At 34.6% G+C, this 24,242-nt stretch overlaps 1 protein-coding gene across 1 annotated transcript in view; it reads right to left on the bottom strand.

Moving 5' to 3' along the window:
• Positions 1–894: 894 nt before the first annotated feature.
• tbc1d10ab (TBC1 domain family, member 10Ab) overlaps positions 895–24,242 on the bottom strand; it is a 38,821-nt gene continuing 15,473 nt past the window's right edge. The window contains exons 4-9 of the mRNA XM_056466357.1: positions 23,812–23,918; positions 20,718–20,832; positions 19,198–19,263; positions 12,837–13,026; positions 7,675–7,829; positions 895–5,779 (exon numbers count right to left, since the gene is read on the bottom strand). Coding sequence (XP_056322332.1) covers positions 5,375–5,779; positions 7,675–7,829; positions 12,837–13,026; positions 19,198–19,263; positions 20,718–20,832; positions 23,812–23,918 — 1,038 coding nt within the window. The 3' untranslated portion in view covers positions 895–5,374. The remainder of the gene's footprint in view (positions 5,780–7,674; positions 7,830–12,836; positions 13,027–19,197; positions 19,264–20,717; positions 20,833–23,811; positions 23,919–24,242) is intronic.

The raw sequence follows: 24,242 nt of genomic DNA, 5'->3' as shown, positions 1-24,242 counted from the left end.
TTGTGAGTTTGACAGAATATTTGTGTATTCGCACAAATCTGTAAAAATGCAGGGTTCCACACAATTCCTTCAAGTTGTCTCAACAGAAATCGCTTAAGTTAACTCTTTTGTTCAATCCACTTAAAATTGTAAAAATGATTGTTGTCCTAAAAAACCTTAAGTTGTTGTTTCAACTCATTTTGAATATGTAGTTTGAACCAGCAGCAAAAGCCATTTTTTGAGTGTAGGAGAACATGGAAATTTGGGTGGGAATAAGAAAATATAAAACTATAAAATATTAATTCCTAACTAAAGTTGCACTTTTTTGCCACAAAGCGTCTATATAGTAACATATATAATAGTTACACTGTAAAACCCAAAAAGTTAAGGTAACTCAAATGGTTTGTTGCAATTGGTTTCCTCAAATGGTTTAAGCTCAAAAACTAATCCAAATCCTGTCAACTTAATCCATTTGAGTATAAGCAATAAATGAAGAGAACTCAAACCATCTGAGTGCTGTGAAACCCAATAAATGGAGAGAACTCAAACCATCCGAGTACTGTCAAACCTAATAAGTTAAGACAACTCAAACTGTTTGAGGAAATCAATTGCTACAAACCATGAGTTAAAAAAACTCATCTATATGAGTTCTGTGAACTTACTCCATTTAAGTTGAATGAGGTATTTAATGAACTCATTACCTTCAATACTGAGTTCAAAACTCTTCAAATGAGTAGAATTGACCTTCTGTCAATTTTGAGTTAGCTACACTCATTTTTATTTGATAAAGTTGACTGTTGGGTTTTACAACTCCCTGGTTCCTTTCAGTGGCTCTCAGATCGAAATCTTTCAATCTTTTAAATCCATGAAATCTTAAAATGTGTTTATTCAAATGAAAAATATGCTTCTCACATCAAAAATGCAACATGGCTTTATTACAGAATGGTTTTGGGACTAAAACTTTATTACAACAGTTCATGATGAACGATATCGAGATCAAATATGTGACTCTTCATAGTAAAATATTCGGCAAATAATGTCTATTAATAAGCATTTATGCTCATTGTCATTTGCATACTGTACAGGAGGATCCAATAATATGAAAAAGAAAATGTTTTGACACAAAATCAAATGTAAAGCAACTTTAAAAAATGAAACTCTAAATCATTTCAATTTAAAATATGCTTTTATTTTCAAATGATTAAAAAAAACGCCCATTGTATGTGATATCCCATGAAATAATTGACCCAGTTCTAAAACAGCTCCATAACTATGACACTTGGATTGTGTCGTGCATGCATATGATGAACATGTTTGTGGTTCCTCAGTGAAATATTAATTTAAAAAAAACAATATTCCTCCCAAAAGAAAATCAAGTTGCATTCAAAACAAATCCTAGCATAAATGCTCATCAATACACAAGCCATTGCAAGAATAGAAAATAAACAGTCATGTGTAGTGTTCAAATTGTCTTGTATATGCTATTTACAGTACATCAGAGAAAAATAAATTCATAGATATTTAAAAATAGACTTTTTTTTTCTTCAGCCTACAAAAGGGCATAAGATTTTGTGCCTTAAAGCATCCCTTCGTTCAGATAAATCAAGATTGCGATGTGCAAAACAACCTCTTGGTCTCCACAAATTTATACAGCGCGTTTATTCAAGAGACAGATGCAGAAATACAAAGTAAACAGTCCGTGTGTGTGTTTAAAACCTGATTTGAGATCCTTTATTTGGCTTGCGTGATGTTTCTCTTAGTTTATTGTTATGATTGATTTTGATTGATTTTTGATTGAGCTATTTTGCAAAGCTCTTTTCTGGAAAGCGGTTCAGAACTGAAAAATAGCTCAAGGTAGCCCCTTAGTGGTCATAAGTATGAACTACAACTAAATTTGTCGAAATAGGTCGCCTTCCGTTTGTTTAAAACCTGTTTAACTTTCTTTCTTCTGAAATTTAGAACGGAAATAAAATCTCAAATTCTGTCTTTTTCCTTACAATTGTGAATCTGTAAGTTGCAATTTCAAGTTCACATCTTGCAAATTCAGACTTTTTCCTCAGAAATGTGATTTATTTTTATATCTCAAGATTCTGACTTTTTCCTCTCATACAACTAATTATATATATATTATAGTTTGTAACTTTGAGATCTGAATTTACAATTCTAAGAAAAAGTTCATATTTTAAGACGTAAACTTGGAATTGCGAGATTTAAAAAAACAACAACAACTATCTGTACCCCATGCCAGAAACACGCTAGAGCTTGATCGAAGCATCACTATAGAAAAAAAGATTCAGAAATTCAGCTTTTTGGTTCCACTGGGGTTAGCCTGTCTCATTTTTAAATGATATCTTACAGTTTACATCTCACAATTGTGACTTTTCCACTAATTGACAAAAAAGTCAAATTTCTAAAATTTAGTTCAAAGAAAATTTAGAACTGAAATAGAATCTCAAAATTCTTTTTCCTTCAATTTTCAGTTTACATCTTGCAAATTCAGACTTTTTCTTCAGAATTGAAATATATATCTCTTAACGAGTTTATATCTATTCTGACTTTATCCCTCATATAACTGATATAAACGATTATATCTTGCAACTTTGAGATCTAAATTTGAAATTCAAAGAAAAGTTCTTATTTTGAGATGTAAACTTGCAATTGTGAGATTTAAAAATGTGCCAGAAACAGGCCTCAACGCATTAGAATTTTTTTGGAGATTGACAGAAGCATCACTATAGAAAAAGTGCAGTGTGAAGGTTCAAAAATTCAGTTTTTGGTTACACTGAAGAAGAAAAACGAACAAAATCCAGCTTTTGAGATTGCACTGTTTTAGGAAAGTACAATGTCAGACACGTGTAGTCTCCTGAGAAAGATGGAGGAAATGTATTTGCATCCGGCTATAGCCTGTCCTCTGTAGTCTCTATAGCAGGAATCAACATTATGAGAATATCTGCATCCAGCGCAGCTCACAAAACCTTCATCTGGAGAGCTTTCTTCATGATAGTTCCAAACATTGCATATATACCTCTCAAACATTTGGAGGTTTTTTTATTTATCAAGGCTGCATTTATTTGACTAATAGAGTCAAATCTCTAAAATGTTGACTTAAATGGATGGTTTTCTTATTAAATGAGGTTGAAATAAAACTCTTTTCCCTGTGACTCAAAGCAAAATATTCAACATTACTTCAGTTTTGTGTTACATCAGTATATAAAAAAAGCTAACTTGCTGATCTGTCATGATAACTTATTACTGGTAATCGATCATTTTTATGATATTATATTCATTGGGATTCTTTGCAGCTAGCTCTCTGCAATTCTCACGTGGTTGCCCACTGAGGCTAATGCCGAGTTCAAACTGCATATTTTTAGCCCCGATTTTGACTCGCCAACAGGTTTTGAGAAATTGCAGACAAATGCCTGAAATTACACGCAAATCAGTGCTCATTCACGTGAATGACAATCACACAGTGTGAACTGTCAAAGACACGATCTGAGAGAATCGCATTTGAGTCGCAGACGCCCGTGAGATATTTAGCATGCTAAATATGTGGAGCTGTCAAATATATATAATAATAAAAATTCAAATCATGCTGTGTGAAATGTGTTCTGATAGAAAATAACATCAGCGATCATCTACAGCCAATGAGAGAGCAGCATCTACTAGTGTGGGTACCTGCGAGCCAGCTGGAGGTTGGGGGAGAAGTTAAAAACGCTCATTTTCAGTCTATTTGGAGCCAAGAAATGGAGGAAAAACTAGAGCTTGACGTATCATCTGAGCAATATCACAACTGGGTTGAAACAAAAAAAGTTAAGAAATTGCTAATTTCCTTTAAAGACTTCCTAAAGGCTTTCCTTCCTAAAGGCTTCTTTCTCATTATGCAGTTAATAACACAAGATAAACTACATGACCTCACATTGTTTCCATGTCACTTCTCGCGTGTGTTGGGTTGTGAGACGTAGTTGGGACAAATATGTTAGCGATTCTTATTATTTTTAAGTCATGCGGTGTGAAACCCCCTGTCGCTGATCCATCTTGCAGTGTAAACAAAGCAGCGATGAAACCCCACCCCAAATAGTCATGCAGTCAGAAATCGGCATAAGCAGGGTTGCGTCTGGTCAGTACCTGGAGACCACATGGGAAAGCTAGGTTGCTGCTGGAAGTAGTGTTAGTGAGGCCAACAGAGGGCGCTCAACCTGTGGTCTGTGTGGGACCCCAGTATATTGATGGGGACTCTATATTGCTGAGTGAGCACCGTCTTTCAGATGAGACGTTAAACCGAGGTCCTGGCTCTCTGTGGTCCTTAAAAATCCCAGGATATGCTTTGAAAATGAGTATGAGTTTACCCTGGCATCCTGGCCAAATTTGCCCACTGGCCTCCGTCCATCATGGCCTCCAAAGCATCCCCATATCATAATTCTATCATAATATCATCACTCTGTCTCCTCTCCACCAATCAGCTGGTGTAATATGACTGCCGGTGACAATATAACATACAGGTGGATGCTGCATACTGGTGGTGGATGAGGATTTTCCCCAAAAAATGTGTAAAGCGCATTGAGTGTCCAGAAAAGTGCTATATATATATATGTAAGGAATTATTATTATTATAAGAAAATTCAATATAATAGCTTTAATGAATGTTTTTCTACATTATAAATGTATCATTTATTTTCACATTTGAGTGTCCTTGATTAATAACAATAAAAGTTTGTTTAAATAAGTTTACTGTATTTACTGTTCTGTATCCCAGTTTATACAAAATAATGAGGTAGGCCAACAGTTTCCCACACTGATAATGAATGTATCCTGAGCAGCAGATCAGTATATTTCTGAAGGACACTGAAGACTAGTAACGACACTGAAAAAGCAACAGAAGAATAAATGACATTTTAAGCCATTCAATCATTTTTTTAAACTGTAATAATTTGACACCATAGTACAGTTAGTACTGTATTTTCGATCAAGTAAATGCAGCCCCGGTGAGCAAAAATGCTCTTTTGATTTTTTTTTTGTATCAGATCCCTAATCTTGTACCAGACGTGCAATTTATATACGTTTTACCACGTAAATCCTCACGATTGTAAAGCATGGTCTTCATTAACATCCTTAATGAAGGTGTGTGTCTTGGTCCAGTCGTGTCATTGATGCAGATCCTGAGGCAGGATTGAAATCGTAAGATATAATTCCAAAATCTTTTTTTTTCTTGCAATTCTGACTTGATTTGTCACTATTTTGATTTTCAAATGTTACATCTTGACTTTATTCCCCTCAGAATTGTGATTTGATTTCTTGTATCTCAGAATTGTTAGAATTTTTTTTAAGCTCATGACTTAACAGAAAACTCAGAATTGCAAGAAAAAGGTGAGATTTGTGATAGTGTTTGAGCGGTGTTTTACAGGTATGTGTCTTGCTCTGCGCTGCTGAGGCTCTGGTTTGAGGCCTGCAGGGGTCCGTGTTTCTGCAGTGGCTGTGTTTCGCTGGGCATTAGATGGTTGTCGCTGGGTAACGGGTATGGATTGAGGGGTGGCGAGGAACTCTGAGTGTCTTTTCTCGTCTCCGTTTTACTTTTCTTGGCTTTTTTGCCAGTCTCCGTCTGGCTCTCGGCGGGCTCCACAATGATGGTAGGGTTTTGTTTGAGGTCTTTTCGACTGGGAGGCTCGGCGGCCATGATGGCTTTGGCGCCATGCATTCTGGGTGGAGATTTACAGTGCAGCTCACCGTGAGTCTCTTTCCAGCGGCGCAGCTGAGAGAGATGCTCCTTCTCGATGTCTCGCTCAGACACCGGCAAATCTATCACCTGACGATTGCAGAGGAAAGATGAGTTTCTTTATGATTAATGACAACAATCGAATCAATCAATGATAGTTTATGATGAAGTTGCATTTGTTAACTACAGTAATTAAACATGTATAAATTAAAGGGCACCTATGATGAAAGTCAACTTTTGTAAGCTGTTTGGACAGAACTGTGTGCATGTATAGTACGCTCACAGTCATATTTGAGTGATATAAACCCAACAAGTCTCTTTTCCTGACATTAAAATAGGACCCAAATCCTAGTGATTTTGAGGCCCACCGCAACGTGATGTAGAACTGCGGTTTTCCCCGCCCACCGAATTGACTGACAGGCGCCATATTTCATGTATACACATGTCCAAAGAAATTTTTTTGCAAATAAACTGGGATTCAAATATCTGTTCCAACTGTCAGTGATTTTTTAAGTTTTATAAGTTTAAAACATACTTTAAAAAAAAGAGCATGTTCGTAATAAAGATAATAAAATCACTATGTAATTCTTAATCACTATAATCATCACTGCCGCATTGTGTCAGTAAACACGTGTGTATATATGTGTGTGTACTGCAAAGGGCATTTGTGTGAGACTCATCATTTCAGAAAGGCTTGAATAAACTTCACCACAAATACATGAAATGAACTTACTTGGTATTTTTGACTAATGAGCTGTTTATCTGACGCACGTGGGAATGGTGGGCGGGGAGAAGCAGCTCATTTGCATTTTAAAGCCACAGGCTACAAAAACAGCTACACTGAACTCAAGAGAGCAAAAGTGTCAGATTCTGGAGGCTATAATAAATGATCTGATGGGTATTTTGAACTGATACTTGACAGACACATTCTGGAGACACCAAAGGCTCATCTTACATCTTGTAAAAATTGTAAAATAGGTATCCTTTAAGAATTTACATTTACACACCGGTCCTATGAATTTTATTTTTCAGAATTTCTATTTAATTTCTTCAACTTCTGGTAATCATTTAGGATGGTTTAACTGGTTTAATACAATATTAATAATCAAAAAGCACATTCAATATCTGGAATTAATAAAATTTTAGAGCAAAACAAAACATAAAAAGTTTTATTTTTCCTAAAATTTTATTTTGGGTAATCTGAGCTATCGATAATTTTTTCTGGATTGATTATTTAAAGAAAATGTATTAGTAAAAACAGTGGTACTTGCATGAAGGCGCAAAATGTAACATTTATAATTTAATTTTTATAAAAATTATTTAAAGAGATATTGAAAGAGAAACTGCAAATTTGGTGAACACAAAAGTAGATATTTTGAAAAAGGCTGAAAACCTGTAACCATTGACTTCCATAGTATTTGTTTTTGGAAGCTAATGGAAGCTAATGGTTACGAGTTTTAACATTTTTTAAAATATATTCTTTGTGTGAAAAAAAGAAACTCATAAAGGTTTGAAACCACTTGATAGTTTAGTGAGAATTTTTTTTTTTGAGGTAACTATCCCTTTAAGCACATTCTAATTAATCTGAAGTTTGTAGTGAAATTCTGAGTTTATTTCATCTATGATATGATTCAAAGAGCAGCTCTGGAAACAGTAAAACTAAAAATGCCACTAGCTCGCTACATATAATAAATAAAACCCCAGCATACATCCACACAGAACATGGAATCTTCACATTTAAAAATATTCACAATATTCATTGACATTAAAGAGTATATTAACATTTTCACTGGAGAGTTTAAACCAGCAGGGGGCGACACGCTACTGCAGTCTACATACTGCACAGCATATCATGATTAATTAATACTAAGTTTATAAAATGCAGGCACTAGCCAGCTGTTGCATTGTTATTATACTACACTTATTCAGCCAATGTCGTCCATCAGGAAATAATGTTGTCATTTTAATCTCTATGTGTGCTTTACCTCTTGAACTAGAAATGCCTCCTGCATGTATCGTGGCTCAATAGATCGGAGGAGCTCCATGGTCTCATACTGGCCCTGACAGGCCTTCAGTTTCTCTGGAGATCCCAGCATGCACTTCAAAAGCACCAAACCCACACGGAAGATGATCTTTACTCCTGCATCACACACAAACATGTCCATTAAACTATGTAAAAGTATATGTGCAAGAAATACTTGCACTTGTATTTATATCAGTGTAGGGCAGACTCATACTATAAAGCTCGATATTTTTAACATTTCAAGAGCCTCTAGAAAGTCTCTCAACAGCTAACAAACAAAATAATAACATTAACTTAAAAAATGATAAACTTGTGTACTTGTTTTCTAGGGATTTGATTTGATAACATTTTTAATTGACTCAAAATAAAACTATATTATTTGCCTTTCAATATACATTTTATTACACAAATCTTATTTTGTTTGTTTCATATGTGTGTTTGTGTGTGCAAATGGACAAAAATTAACACTATTAACAGTGCTGAATAGTAATTTAAGTGTATATATACACATTAACGTTATTACAAAGAAAATAAACAAAAACAAAAAATTTAAACAGAAATGCAAAAGAAAAACAACAGATCAAAAAAAACTAACAACAAAACAAGAAATTAGAAAACAAAATAAAAACAAAACCAAAAAAGGAGCCCATCAAACAAAATATAAATGTCACAGCAAAAACAAAAATGAAGAAAACTGAGAAAATAACCAACATAAATAAAAACCCAAAACACAATGAAATACTACAAAAACACAGCAAACAATAAAAAAAACAAAAAAGCAACAATGGAACAAAACAAAAATAACAATCAAAACAAAAACCAAAGCAAAATTAGGCAGAACAAAAGCAAACAACCAAAAATGAAAGCAAAAACAGGCAGAACAAAACCAAACAAACAATAAAAGCAAAAACAGGCAGAACAAAAGCAAACAAACAAAAATCAAAGCAAAAATCAGGCAGAACAAAAGCAAACAAACAAAAATCAAAGCAAAAACAGGCAGAACAAAAGCAAACAAACAAAAAAATCAAAAATCAGGCAGAACAAATGCAAACAAACATAAATCAAAGCAAAGACAGGCAAAACAAAAGCAAACAAGCAAAAAAAATCAAAAATCAGGCAGAACAAATGCAAACAAACAAAACTAGGCAAAACAAAAGCAAACAAACAAAAATAAACAGAACAAAAGCAAACAAACAAAAATCAAAGCAAAAACAGGCAAAACAAAAGCAAACAAACAAAAAAATCAAAAACCAGGCAGAACAAATGCAAACAAACAAAACTAGGCAAAACAAAAGAAAACAAACAAAAATCAAAGCAAAAATCAGGCAGAACAAATGCAAACAAACAAAAATCAAAGCAAAAACAGGCAGAACAAAAGCAAACAAACAAAAAAAATCAAAAATCAGGCAGAACAAAAGCAAACAAACAAAAAAAAATCTAAAATCAGGCAGAACAAAAGCAAACAAACAAAAATGAAAGCAAAAATAGGCAGAACAAAACCAAACAAACAATAATGAAAGCAAAAACAGGCAGAACAAAACCAAACAAACAATAAAAGCAAAAACAGGCAGAACAAAAGCAAACAAACAAAAATCAAAGCAAAAATCAGGCAGAACAAAAGCAAACAAACAAAAATCAAAGCAAAAACAGGCAGAACAAAAGCAAACAAACAAAAAAAATCAAAAATCAGGCAGAACAAATGCAAACAAACAAAAATCGAAGCAAAAACAGGCAAAACAAAAGCAAACAAGCAAAAAAATCAAAAATCAGGCAGAACAAATGCAAACAAACAAAACTAGGCAAAACAAAAGCAAACAAACAAAAATAAACATAACAAAAGCAAACAAACAAAAATCAAAGCAAAAACAGGCAGAACAAAAGCAAACAAAACAAAAAATTTTAAAATCAGGCAGAACAAATGCAAACAAACAAAAATCAAAGCAAAAACAAAAGCAAACAAACAAAAAAAATCAAAAATCAGGCAGAACAAATGCAAACAAACAAAAAATCAAAAATCAGGCAGAACAAAAGCAAACAAACAAAAAAAAAATCAAAAATCAGGCAGAACAAAAGCAAACAAACAAAAAATCAAAAATCAGGCAGAACAAAAGCAAACAAACAAAAATAAGCAAAACAAAAGCAAACAAACAAAAAAAATCAAAAATCAGGCAGAACAAAAGCAAACAAACAAAAATGAAAGCAAAAATAGGCAGAACAAAACCAAACAAACAATAATGAAAGCAAAAACAGGCAGAACAAAACCAAACAAACAATAAAAGCAAAAACAGGCAGAACAAAAGCAAACAAACAAAAATCAAAGCAAAAATCAGGCAGAACAAAAGCAAACAAACAAAAAAATCAAAAATCAGGCAGAACAAATGCAAACAAACAAAAAAATCTAAGCAAAAACAGGCAAAACAAAAGCAAACAAGCAAAAAAAATCAAAAATCAGGCAGAACAAATGCAAACAAACAAAACTAGGCAAAACAAAAGCAAACAAACAAAAATAAACAGAACAAAAGCAAACAAACAAAAATCAAAGCAAAAACAGGCAGAACAAAAGCAAACAAGCAAAAAAAATCAAAAATCAGGCAGAACAAATGCAAACAAACAAAACTAGGCAAAACAAAAGCAAACAAACAAAAATAAACAGAACAAAAGCAAACAAACAAAAATCAAAGCAAAAACAGGCAAAACAAAAGCAAACAAACAAAAAAATCAAAAACCAGGCAGAACAAATGCAAACAAACAAAACTAGGCAAAACAAAAGAAAACAAACAAAAATAAACAGAACAAAAGCAAACAAACAAAAATCAAAGCAAAAATCAGGCAGAACAAATGCAAACAAACAAAAATCAAAGCAAAAACAGGCAGAACAAAAGCAAACAAACAAAAAAATCAAAAATCAGGCAGAACAAAAGCAAACAAACAAAAAAAAATCTAAAATCAGGCAGAACAAAAGCAAACAAACAAAAATAGGCAAAACAAAAGCAAACAAACAAAAATCAAAGCAAAAACAGGCAGAACAAAAGCAAACAAACAAAAAAATCAAAAATCAGGCAGAACAAAAGCAAACAAACAAAAATGAAAGCAAAAATAGGCAGAACAAAACCAAACAAACAATAATGAAAGCAAAAACAGGCAGAACAAAACCAAACAAACAATAAAAGCAAAAACAGGCAGAACAAAAGCAAACAAACAAAAATCAAAGCAAAAATCAGGCAGAACAAAAGCAAACAAACAAAAATCAAAGCAAAAACAGGCAGAACAAAAGCAAACAAACAAAAAAAAATCAAAAATCAGGCAGAACAAATGCAAACAAACAAAAATCGAAGCAAAAACAGGCAAAACAAAAGCAAACAAGCAAAAAAATCAAAAATCAGGCAGAACAAATGCAAACAAACAAAACTAGGCAAAACAAAAGCAAACAAACAAAAATAAACATAACAAAAGCAAACAAACAAAAATCAAAGCAAAAACAGGCAGAACAAAAGCAAACAAACAAAAAATTTTTAAATCAGGCAGAACAAATGCAAACAAACAAAAATCAAAGCAAAAACAAAAGCAAACAAACAAAAAAAATCAAAAATCAGGCAGAACAAATGCAAACAAACAAAAAATCAAAAATCAGGCAGAACAAAAGCAAACAAACAAAAAAAATCAAAAATCAGGCAGAACAAAAGCAAACAAACAAAAAATCAAAAATCAGGCAGAACAAAAGCAAACAAACAAAAATAAGCAAAACAAAAGCAAACAAACAAAAATCAAAGCAAAAACAGGCAGAACAAAAGCAAACAAACAAAAAAATCAAAAATCAGGCAGAACAAAAGCAAACAAACAAAAATGAAAGCAAAAATAGGCAGAACAAAACCAAACAAACAATAATGAAAGCAAAAACAGGCAGAACAAAACCAAACAAACAATAAAAGCAAAAACAGGCAGAACAAAAGCAAACAAACAAAAATCAAAGCAAAAACAGGCAGAACAAAAGCAAACAAACAAAAAAAATCAAAAATCAGGCAGAACAAAAGCAAACAAACAAAAAAAATCAAAAATCAGGCAGAACAAATGCAAACAAACAAAAAAATCAAAGCAAAAACAGGCAAAACAAAAGCAAACAAGCAAAAAAATCAAAAATCAGGCAGAACAAATGCAAACAAACAAAACTAGGCAAAACAAAAGCAAACAAACAAAAATAAACAGAACAAAAGCAAACAAACAAAAATCAAAGCAAAAACAGGCAGAACAAAAGCAAACAAACAAAAAAAATTAAAATCAGGCAGAACAAATGCAAACAAACAAAAATCAAAGCAAAAACAGACAAAACAAAAGCAAACAAACAAAAAAATCAAAAACCAGGCAGAACAAATGCAAACAAACAAAACTAGGCAAAACAAAAGAAAACAAACAAAAATAAACAGAACAAAAGCAAACAAACAAAAATCAAAGCAAAAATCAGGCAGAACAAATGCAAACAAACAAAAATCAAAGCAAAAACAGGCAGAACAAAAGCAAACAAACAAAAAAAATCAAAAATCAGGCAGAACAAAAGCAAACAAACAAAAAAAATCAAAAATCAGGCAGAACAAAAGCAAACAAACAAAAAAATCAAAAATCAGGCAGAACAAAAGCAAACAAACAAAAATAGGCAAAACAAAAGCAAACAAACAAAAATCAAAGCAAAAACAGGCAGAACAAAAGCAAACAAACAAAAAAATCAAAAATGAGGCAGAACAAAAGCAAACAAACAAAAAAATCAAAAATCAGGCAGAACAAAAGCAAACAAACAAAAAAAAAATCAAAAATCAGGCAGAACAAAAGCAAACAAACAAAAATAGGCAAAACAAAAGCAAACAAACAAAAAACAAAGCAAAAACAGGCAGAACAAAAGCAAACAAACAAAAATCAAAGCAAAAATGAAGTAAAATAAGAAAAAAAAACTGAAACAAAACCCCCACATCAAGTAGGACATCTTGATAACACACATAATTTGGCATCAATCTGCACCATGAAAGTAAATGTCACAAGAACCAAATCCAGTAAACTGTTTTTCTCCCTGTGGTGGGCGACATATCAGTGGACAATGTACACATGATATTTACGAGGCCTTCAGTAGCATCTCACCCTCACAGAAGAACATGTCCCACACGCGCAAGACAGAGGCCCAGGGCAGTGTTCTGGAGAAGGCGCACATGAACCACTCCGTCATGTACAGGATCGGGTCAATCTTGTATTTCTTCAGATGCCGATGGGCCACAGGAGACACGCGTTTCAGCAGAGCAAACAGGATCTCACCGTCCAACTGAATGGCCTCCTGTACAGAGGAAGACACATGTGGATCTATTTTACTATAAGGCTTGTTGAAATTATTTGATCCAACAGGGGTTTTTCACATCCATTATTGTTGCAATTCCTTTGGAAGGCTCAAAGTGATATGCGAAAATGCACAGAAATTGCTTTAACTTACAAATTCATGTTGGGTTTGAAGGATGTTTGGTGCATTTTGATGGAAACCCTTAGTTCATGCAGATTTGAAGCATCAGTATTGGTCATTCACCAGCATGTTCTTGTTGAATTTTATTTAGCTATTTTTTTTAGCTATTTTGGCTATGGTGTTTTAAAGGTTGATTTATACTTCTGCGTCAAGCGCACGCTCCAGCGCAGCCTTCGTGTGGTCGCATTGCCCTCGTTGTGGCCATCATCGACACTGACACACACCTCTCAAAAAATGTAAATACACAGTGCAACGTCGCTCTGTGATTGGATGGCTTGGTAGCGCTGATGAGTGTGGACTGGACCGAGAGCCGTGCAAACCTGTTGGAACGAGTGGTTAATAAGAGTGGAGTCCTGTGAAGGAGCTCCAGGTGTAAAGATTTGTTTTGAGTTTACCTTATGATTAAAGTTGTGGCACGTCCGCCGGTTCCTGCCTCAAAATGAACGAGTTTGAGCTACTTGTACATTAGGGTAGCATTTAGAAAGAACAAAGCTGCCAGCTGGCGTTTTGGATGTGTTAATGCAAAACAACACAAAGAGTGTACAAAAGTATAAATGCACGACAACAGGCAAGGCATGCACCGTGGGTCACGCCGATCACTCGACGCAGAAGTATAAACCAGGCTGGCAGTGTATGTTCCTCAGTGTCGAGTTTCTTTTTTCTGAACGCTACCTTATTGTAGAAGTAGCTCAAACTCGCTCATTTTGAGGCGGGAACTGGCGGATGTGCAACAATTTTAATCATAAGGGAAACACAAAACAATACTTTCCACCTTGAGCTCCTTCACTAGACTCCACACTTGTAAACACTCGCTCCAACGTGTTCGCACGGCTCTTGTCCTGCCAACACTCATCAGCGCTACCAAGCAGACCAATCACAGGCCGCTGCTGTGACGTGTAGTTACATTTTTTTGAGAGGAGTGTGTCAGCATCGGCTATGCGTCCACAGAACTCAGATAAGCTCGGAAGACAAAGCTTGAAAGAATAAATTAAGCGGTTGTTTGCAGCGACAGGCTTCAGTTAAATATCTCATTACTTCAACTTAAATGGAGTAAGTTTACAGCACTCATATAGATTCGTTTTTTTTTTTACTCAAATGGTTTGTAGCAATCGGTTTCCTCAAACAGTTTGAGTTAGCTTAACTTATTGAGTTTTACAGTACTCAGTTGGTTTGAGTTCTCTTCAGTTATTGGGTTTTACTGTGCACAAATTTTTTCATTTACTCAAATAGATTAAGTCCACAGTACTTTTTAGGATTAGGATTTAGTTTTGAACTTAAATGGTTTGTTGCAGTTGGTTTTCTCAAATGGTTTGAATTATCTTAACTTTTTGGGTTTTACAGTGTATAGAAAGGTACAAATTACAGAATAACAACCACATCATGCGTCATTATTACACAGCTGTCTGGAATACTTAATTCTGATTGGTCAGTCACAACATTCCCATGTTTATTATTCCAAGATAACCACCGCTGAAACGAATAACACAGGCTAATCTGGGTACTTTGAATAATCTTGATTGTCATAAAGAGATGGACAGACGGATGGATGGATAGATAGATATTCACATCCACATGCTTGTCTGTCACTCCACTGTTTTTAACTGTTTGGTGCCATCATGTGACTGAACAATATTTAGGTTAGTGTATTTTCCATACCGCCATTGTTGTTTCTATTAGCTTTGCATTTAATTACTGAATTGACAAACTATTACGACTCGGAACGATGTTTTCTTTAGTTTTCTTAATTTTATGTTTAATTTTAATGTTTAGTGGCAAGTAGTCATGTAATTAGCTGGACAATGCTTATCGGGTTGCTGATCCACCTGTCGGGCTTTGTTCTTCAATAAAAACGCCTGGATGTACTTTATCCCTTACATAGGAGACAAGTAAAAAAACACTTCCAAGTTTATTTTATTATTTTTTTTAGGGGTTTTCACCTTTTTTATTGACAGGACAGTGGAGATTGACAGACAGGAAAGTCTGGGGAGCAGAGATAAGGGATAAAGGATCGGCAAAGGACCTCGAGCCGGGAATCAAACTCAGGTCGCCGCAAGCACCTGGGTGCTATGTGTTGACACACTAACCACTAGGCTATTGGCTCCAACACCACTTCCAATTTTAGATTAAAAACGTTAAATTTGATTTTCACTTCCACATATGAGAAATGTTTCTGTAATTTAAAATTTTCACAATTATTTTTTTTTTTAAGTACACAAAAAACCCACTACAAAGTCCCCCAAAATTATTTCTTACAAAAATAATCATTTCTAAATTGTGACAGCCCTTTTCCTGTTAACTACTCTTTAGTAGTTACAGTTTTTCTATAAGTTTTTTTTGTGTGCTTTATAAACATGGAAGTAATAAATATATATATATATATATATATATATATATATATATATATATATATATATATACACACACACATATATATATATATATATACACACATATATATATATATATATATATATATACACACACATATATACATATATATATATATACATATATATATATATATATATATATATATATATATATATATATATATATATATATATATATATATACACACACACACACACACACACACACACACACACACATATACAGCACATGTACATTTACATATGTGCTACATGTTAAAGAAAGTAAGAAAATAATTTCTTATAAAAATAATTGTACAATAGTCTAAATCGTGACAGCCCTTTTCCTGATAACTACTCTTCAACTTAAAAAGATCCCCAGCGTGTACATTATCTGTGCTAAATGAAGTATTTGGCTGATAAGTTCCAGCAATCTGATACTCCTGTGAATGCTAGGTATTTACATGGATGTGTTAAACAAATTATGTGATGCAAAGATTGACCAGCTTAAAACGGAAATGGTACAAGGAAACACTTCTGGAAACAAAGAGAAAGAGCAATGGAGAGAAAGCATGATACCGTGTTTAGTTTAATTTAATTCAGTCTTTATCTAATGCTCACAGCCCTGTCACCCACTCAGGAGCATTTATCTGTCAGCTTCTGAAGATCTGATACAAAAGAACTCACATAATGCTGGATTGAAAAAAAAAAACTTTATGCAAAATACTCTATATTTGTTCTTTAAAGTGACTTTAGATATTAGCTTTCATGCAGTGTAATGTGGCTGTCTGTAAACATAAAAGGTTTGAGAGTGTAAAGAGCAGGATACATGCAGTCTCTCTCTCTTAAAGGGGACCTATTATGTAAAAATCACTTTTATAAGGGATTTATACAGTTGTTTATACACAGTTGTCTGTGAATTAAACCAGCTTCTATGGGTATTTTTGTAAATCACACTTGATAAAAACAGTCTGCAGAAATACTTTTAAATTCTCCCTTTATACGTGTCATCACAGGGGAAAAGCCCCGCCCATTAGTGATGATCTCTCACTCATTAGATAGACAGTCTTGTTTCTAAATCTGCCACTATACTGACACATGAGGGTTTGATGCTCCGCCCTCTTTTGAAAAGAGCAAAGTCTTATTTAAATTTAAAGTGACAGCCACCAAAATGGCACAATTAGGATCAAAGCCTACAAGAGGCAGTTTCAAAAAGTTAACACATTATTTGTTTGGTATTTTGAGCAGAAGCTTCACATACACTCTTATTTTACATCTTGTAAAAAGGGTCATAATAAATCCCCTTTAAAGGAAAGAATGATTCTGAACTGTAATTCTGTCATCCTGTTTGTTACATATTAGTATAACGAATTATACTTTGATCCTCAAACACTGTAGCTGTATCTGAGGTCTGGAAGAGTTTGGTTTGTGTTGTCGATATGTGGAGAAGATGCTGTTTTTGTGTTGCAAAAGCAAGTCAACTTTGCATGTACTTCCAAAAGACAAAGACTTGAACTGATACAGTAAAACTGTCGCCATTTTTCCTATCACTGTCTTTACAAGTGCTGAGGAAGAGCTGAAATGTAGATATGATACTGGAAGTTTGGTTTCTGATGCATACTGTAAGCAGTAGACTGATTGCAAAAGACCGGATTAAGGATATTTTGTTGTGCTGGACAATATACTGTGCTTTACAATGGAAAGCAGAGCAAGTCACGGCTCTCAAAAATTCTAATTCCTGTTAGCCCTTGGGCAGGCACTCTTTAGTTTTTAGTAGCCTGAATATAAATTAATCAATGTACTCGTCAGGTTTTGGTAGCTCGAATACAAATTTAGGTAGCTCAACTAGAAAATACATTACTTATTGTTGGCATGTGTCATATATTAACAATAATAGCATTTGTTATAGGCTATATAGTCATTTTTAAATAACCAAAGTTGTATTTAACTTTTTATTTATTTAAGTTTTTATTTAATAATTTTTGTCAAAAAATTTTTAATAACCAAAAAAAAAAAGATGTTCAGTGACCTTTGTTTCAGGTTAATTTTTGCAGCTATAAAGACATTCCAATATGTTACAGAGTATATAGATTACTTATATAATAGTATATATATAACTTACTGCTAGCTGTAAAATCTGAATGATTTTAGCTGGGAGGTAGAGAAGACACAAATACATATTTCACCCAAACTGTAAAATCGTGTCATTATTTTCTCACCCTTCACTCATTTAAGACCTGTTTGTGTTTCTTTCTCTTTTAAACATGAACTGTTTTCTCCAAAAAGTCTTTATCTGTGATTAACAGAAAGAATAAAAACTCAAACTGGTTTGAAACAAGCAAATGAAGTAAATAGTGGGTGCAGTTTTATTTTTGGGTAACTGCCCCTTTAACAATCCCATTAAGTGCAAGTCAAAAAATAAATAAATAAACATTTCCTTTTACAAGCCAATTGTTTACCAATCCTGTTGAATAACCACAAAAAGTAGACAGATGACATTAACTTATCCTTATTAACTAATAATGTGTATTCTATGTTTCTTAAGCACATGCGTCTGTTCTGCACGCGCTCCAGCAAGGTAGCTCGACTAAAAATAAAAAATTGCCCTGCGACATCGGGCTACTGGATTTTGTGAGCTCTGCAGCTGGTCATTCTACAGGCTTCCATATGCTTATTTTTCATTTCATAAAACATAAGATCAAGATTATAAAACTTATCAGAGGTGAAAAACATTACACAGCAAACTTTTGATATTAAATCAAGCAAAAACTAATCGCCATTAAAAAAAAAAAAAAAAAGTAAAGAAAGCGCCTAACAACGTTTACATTTGTGGGTGTTTTCATTTTTCCAATATCATGCAGCCTCAGTGTGACATCATACTGACACGTAGACCTACTAATAAAACCCTGTTTTCCACAAAACTGGACTTTTAAAATTAAATTTCTCATAACTGGCTTGAGCATCAAACTTTACGCTTCATGTCTCTCCTGACTCCTAAACTTACAATGGCATGACAACAGCTACAGTTAAGACTGTATTGTCTCAGATATTGTCGACTAGAATAAGATTTGCTTTGTTTTTAGAAAGTGTATTTTCAGAGCGGGTTGTGTACAGTAAATCCTGAAATGTATCTGTCATAACATAAGAGTGAAATTGCTATGGTGGTGTAAATTGAGCATTTCTGTTAAGAACGGCAGTCTGGTTAATCAGTTGTGCTGGGTTAGTCTGTGAAGTGAACGAGAGACGCAAACTTTGAACCCTGTTCTCGCAGAACAGCATCTCTATATCAGCACATTTCACCAGAGTGTTGCTGAATGCGAGTGCAAACACATCAGACGCCCCCCACAACAGCATGAAGCATCAGCACAATGTAAGCGATTGATCGAGTGCTTTATAAAGCTGACTGATTACTCTCTTGTGGATCTGAAGGCTGACATGCAGACAAGTGCTGAATGAATCAATGAGTCTGCAAAAAAACAGCATCATGGGGTAGTAAAATCTGGGATATTTGAGCCTGGATGACTATCTGAAAGCAAGTTGTTTCATTCAGTTAACACTGTTGTACTTTGAACCAATTCATAAGTTAGGAGGATTCATTCATGAATAGGATCTCAGTACTTACCAAGCCTGCGCTGTAGTAACCAGGCAGATACTTCTCACAAATCTGGACCAGACCCCAGAACGCATCCTGCCAGAGCATAAACATAGGAGAATAGGAAACTAGGACAGAGTATGAGTTTATGCAGGACCACTTAATCCTAAAGAGATATTATAGTAAAGTGATATTGGTGAAACTTCACTTGCAGCCTTTTATCAGGCTTGTTAAAAAGCAATCGTTTATATTTAATGACATTTAGATATAAAAATTCTGCAATTAAAGTTAAAAAAAAAATAGTAAAACAATTTGCATAACATCTGCATTTTTTCCCTTTTGTAATACTGATAATATACTGAGATCTTATGAAATGAAACATTGTTCCTGAGCTGTAAATGGACAGGAAATGTTCATGTTAATGTGAAGTGTCCCTTAAAAACACAGTAAAATATTACATTGATTATATTTAGTTTAGGTGAAATATTAATCATGAGGTACAGGATGACAAATAAATTATTATAATAGATATCCGAGATTAAACAAATAATTTGCATTCAAAACTGGTTGTTTTTAATTTTAAATTAAACTAAATAGGTTTTTTAGCTAATGTTTATTTTACATTTTTTTTTACTTTTAGTTTTAATTAACTATAAACCTCTGATTAACTGATAAGCCTCAATGTATTCGGTGTTTCCTCTAGGATTTTTTCAAGCTGTGGCGGCAGGCCTTTTACACAGATCTACCAACTACCTTTCAAAGACAAAAGTTGTGACAAAAGTTGTAATACAAGTATGCGAATCTCTTTGCTTTTCGTGCCAATTTCCTCTGTTTGTGCACGAAACGTCTTGCACACCCTCAAATATACGCTGTTAAACTGCAGATTTTCTTGTGCTCTCATATAAACGCTGCTAAAGTGTGATTTAGTGCATTTATGTAACAAGTATTTCACATTTATTAGATTTGCTAGGAATATTTTTGAATGTCTCCAATAGACCTACAGAGCGGCATTAATACGTCCTGAAGTAAAGTTAAACGGCTATATACTCCAGCAAGATAAAGTCATTGTATGCAGAGCCATAGACCTTTATCTATAAAGTATAATTATGGAAACTGTGCTCATCATAACTGAAAGCAACATCGTGTTTGCTAGCCTAACGCATTGCGCAATCCTATTAAAGTTACAGAAAAGTTTGCGCTGTTATAATTCACCTACCTTTTAATACATTTTGGTGCAATTCTGCTATTAAAAAAAAACACTGAAGGTTTTGAATGAGAAGCTGTAATGTAGCCGGGGCGGGATGAATTTTGGTGTGGCGCCATAGAAGAATGAATATAGCGGAAACCATGCATATTAATACCTTTATAATGCATTAATTATGTACAATTACAAAATGCATTATAAATGAAGCGTAAAGGCTTAAATGTTTTGTTGTAACATGCGAAACAGTATAATAGCTAAATGTGAAAATCGATCAATACTTTATGAGAGGTATCCACCTCTACAATGAATGATGAGAGAGGATGAGATTAATAAAGAGTGTCTTTACCTCAGCAGGCATGTGCATAAGCAATACTGCAGCTATAGGAGCCTGAGCCTGACAGTAGCCTTCCTCTGGCCTGTGCAGTGTGTATGCCTTCAACACCCGGAACAGATCCTGCTGCCTGCACACACACACTTACACATGAGTACAAAAACACAAAGAATGTACAAAAAAATATATATATATATATTTTTTTTTTTCAATAATAATTTTTTTTCTCTATTCTCTATTTTAAAAACAAAACAATGAATCTAGTTTTCTATGTTGTTTACTTCAGGGCCCTCACTCATTATCAGTGTGTAATAAGTGCATGAGAACAGTTTAAGATCTAAAGGTAGTATAATAATTATAATTAATTAATTAATTAATAATAATTCCTTACATTTATATAGTGCTTTACTAGACACTCAAAGCGCTTTACACAATGGGGGATCTCCTCATCCACCATCAGTGTGCAGCATTTACCTTGATGATGTGACGGCAGCCATATTGCACCAGGGCGCACAATACACACCGGCTGATTAGTGGAGAGGAGACAGAGTGATGAAGCCAATTATGATATGGGGATGGTTAGGAGTCCATGATGGACAGAGGCCAGTGGGCAAATTCTTTTTCGAAGGACATCCTGGGACTTTTAACGACCACAGAGAGTCAGGACCTCGGTTTAACGTCTCATTCGAAAGCCGGTGCTCACTGAGCAGTATAGAGTCCTCTTCACTATAATGGGGCATTAGGACCCCGACAGACCGCAGGTCGGGCACCCCTTGCTGGCCTCACTAACACCATTTCCGGCAGCAACCTAGCTTTCCCATGTGGTCGAGGTAAGCTAAGCCTGCTTAGCTTCAGTGGGCAACCATATGAGAGTTGCAGAGAGCTAGCTGCTGGTTTTGAATGGTGATACTACAAAAAGAAAGTGTTGTCCTATGTTTCCTTTGTCTTATAAATCTAAGTGGTTTCATAGTTTGCGTAAGTTTTGTCAATGTGTTGAAATGTTCATCTTGCTGAGGAGTGTTCATGTAAACAGTCAGTAAAATCTAAGCTACAGCAAAAAGGAATGCAGAGACATTATCCTTGTGCAATGTCTTAAAGAGACAGCAGATTACTAATACACCGTTTCTGCTGGTAACAATCAAAGAATAAAAAATGCACTGCTCCTGCCTCAGTCTGATTCATAGTTTTATTCTCTTTATAATCTATTTGTCTATATTTTATATTATGACTACTTAATTAGAAATGTCCATAATACTTTTATTAAATCAATATTTATATCAATACACACTAAATTAAAGGTTATTGCACACTAAATCTGAAATTTTCATTCGTAATTTTTGCATGTTAAAAAATAAATTCGACCTCACGTTGTGTGGATCGTATTGACACACTGCCTCTGAAACTTTCGTCCGTCATAAAAAATCTGGGGGCGATTTTTTTTTTTTTTCCCTGCTTTTTACATCTAAAAAAGTTCTTTGAGAGGCGTTTTAACAGTTCAGAGGCACCGTATAAGCGAAAAGCTAAATACAGAAGCCGCTATTGGAGCTACAGAAAACTTTATGACAAACACAGTGCATAACATAAAAACAGAATCTGGCGGACAGTTGAGAACCCTGGATTCAGGCACTGGTGCACCTCTGCCCTGCTGCTGTTTGATGGTGGTGTGTGTGTGTGTAAAGTATCATAAGCAATGTATCAAAATTCTGCTGATTTCCTAAAATAAACTTTGCATTTCGGGATAATCCAGTTCAGCTCATTGACAATGAGCTGAACTCTCCTTCCTCTCTATGCAGTATTGGATGAATACAACATGTACCCTATTCCTCTTTCTTTATCTTCTTTGCAGAAAAGAGAGGAACAGTATCACTGTTCGTATTGATTCCGAAATGTTTTGCGTTTCTTCATAATGGATTAATTAATACGCATCTGACTCCGTGTGCAAGGTTTGTATACATGACTAATTTTTTCGCATATGAATATTTCGGACTTCAGTGTGCAAAGACCTTAAGAATAAAAACAAATCAAAAGCTTATGAATCAGAATCTAAATAGGACATGTTTATCAATACTTAGATCAACAATCAGCGTTCTCAAACTCCAGACTCCCTGGAGAGATGTCGATAACTACCCACTTCCAGTTCAAATATTGAAAACATGTTTAAGGGAAATAAAGTGTATGTTTCCAACTTTCATAAATGCATATTAAACATGTAAATTATTCTAGTTTTTTTCGGCGAAATGAAACCAAAGGTGATGTGACGCTGTTGTCATGACAACATGGTGAGCCTTTAGATGGGTGAGGCTGTCAGTTGCCAAAAAAAGAAAAAATGATGGAGAAAATAAGAGTTTTCAAAGATGATGATTGGACACAGAGGTATGTGTTCTGTTTGCTCCAATGCAGAACATGTGATGAGATATTTGGAGTTTGAAAGAGTGGAAATAGGAGCGTCATGGTGGCGCAGTGGGTAGCACGATCGGCTCACAGCAAGAAGGTCGATAGTTCGAGCCTCAGCTGGGTCAGTTGGTATTTCTGTGTGGAGTGTGCATGTTCTCCCCATGTTCGTGTGGGTTTCCTCCGGGTGCTCCGGTTTACCCCACAAGTCCAAAGACATGCAGTATAGGTGAATTAGGTAATCTAAATTGTCTGTAGTGTGTGTGTTTGGATGATTCCCAGTGATGGGTTGAAGCTGGAAGGGCATCCGCTGCGTAAAACATATGCTGGATAAGTTGGTGGTTCATTTGGCTGTGGCGACCCCTGATTAATAAAGGGACTAAGCCGAAAAGAAAATGAATGAAGAGTGGAAATGTCAAAAGCCTAAACCTACCTCTTGTCAAAGTTTAATGTTATTAATGTATTTTTAAACGCAAAAGGGACTTTTATTTATTAGTTATTTCATTGTTGACTGATGTGCAGCAAGACCCAGGAGACCCCTGATAAAGCAGGGACTAAGCCAAAGGAAAGTGAGTGTGTGAATGATTTGTTATGCATGTAGCCATTTTTTTATTTTAAACCTTTGACACTGATGAAAATTCTGATTTGGATCTTTATATTGAGTCTTTGAGAAGCTCTGGTCTAAAGAGAGAGAGAAGCAGGTCAGTAGGATACTCACCCATGGCCTCCTCGAGCGACAAACATCTCGTGGAATGGAAACTGTCTGTGAAGGTCTTTCTCTATCACGTCCAGCCATTTAGGATCTCCAGGCTGACTGTCCAACTCCTGCCAAATAAAATAAAGACAGGGCTCATTTGTATAGCGCTCTATATAATACAGACCATTTAAGAGCAGCTTTGGTTGAATAAAACAAGACAATTACACAACAAAACTCATGTTAAGCTTGAAGGCAGTTCTACAGAAGATCAGCTTAATGTTGTTTCAGTTTGGTTCAACACTAGTTTACATGCTGCAAAGTTAAAATCAGTGTCAAATCTGATGGTATTACTGAATAATAATGCTTTAGCAAATAAAAAATTGGTTAAAGAAAGCACAAAAATACACAACACTCAAAATGGGTTAGTGTCAGTCTTTAGGTATACTGAAATG

This window comes from Danio aesculapii, chromosome 10 (genome assembly GCF_903798145.1).
Source record: "Danio aesculapii chromosome 10, fDanAes4.1, whole genome shotgun sequence".
Lineage (NCBI taxonomy): Eukaryota > Metazoa > Chordata > Actinopteri > Cypriniformes > Danionidae > Danio > Danio aesculapii.
The sequence above is the reverse complement of the archived record's forward strand: the minus strand, read 5'-3'. Positions and strand labels throughout refer to the sequence as shown.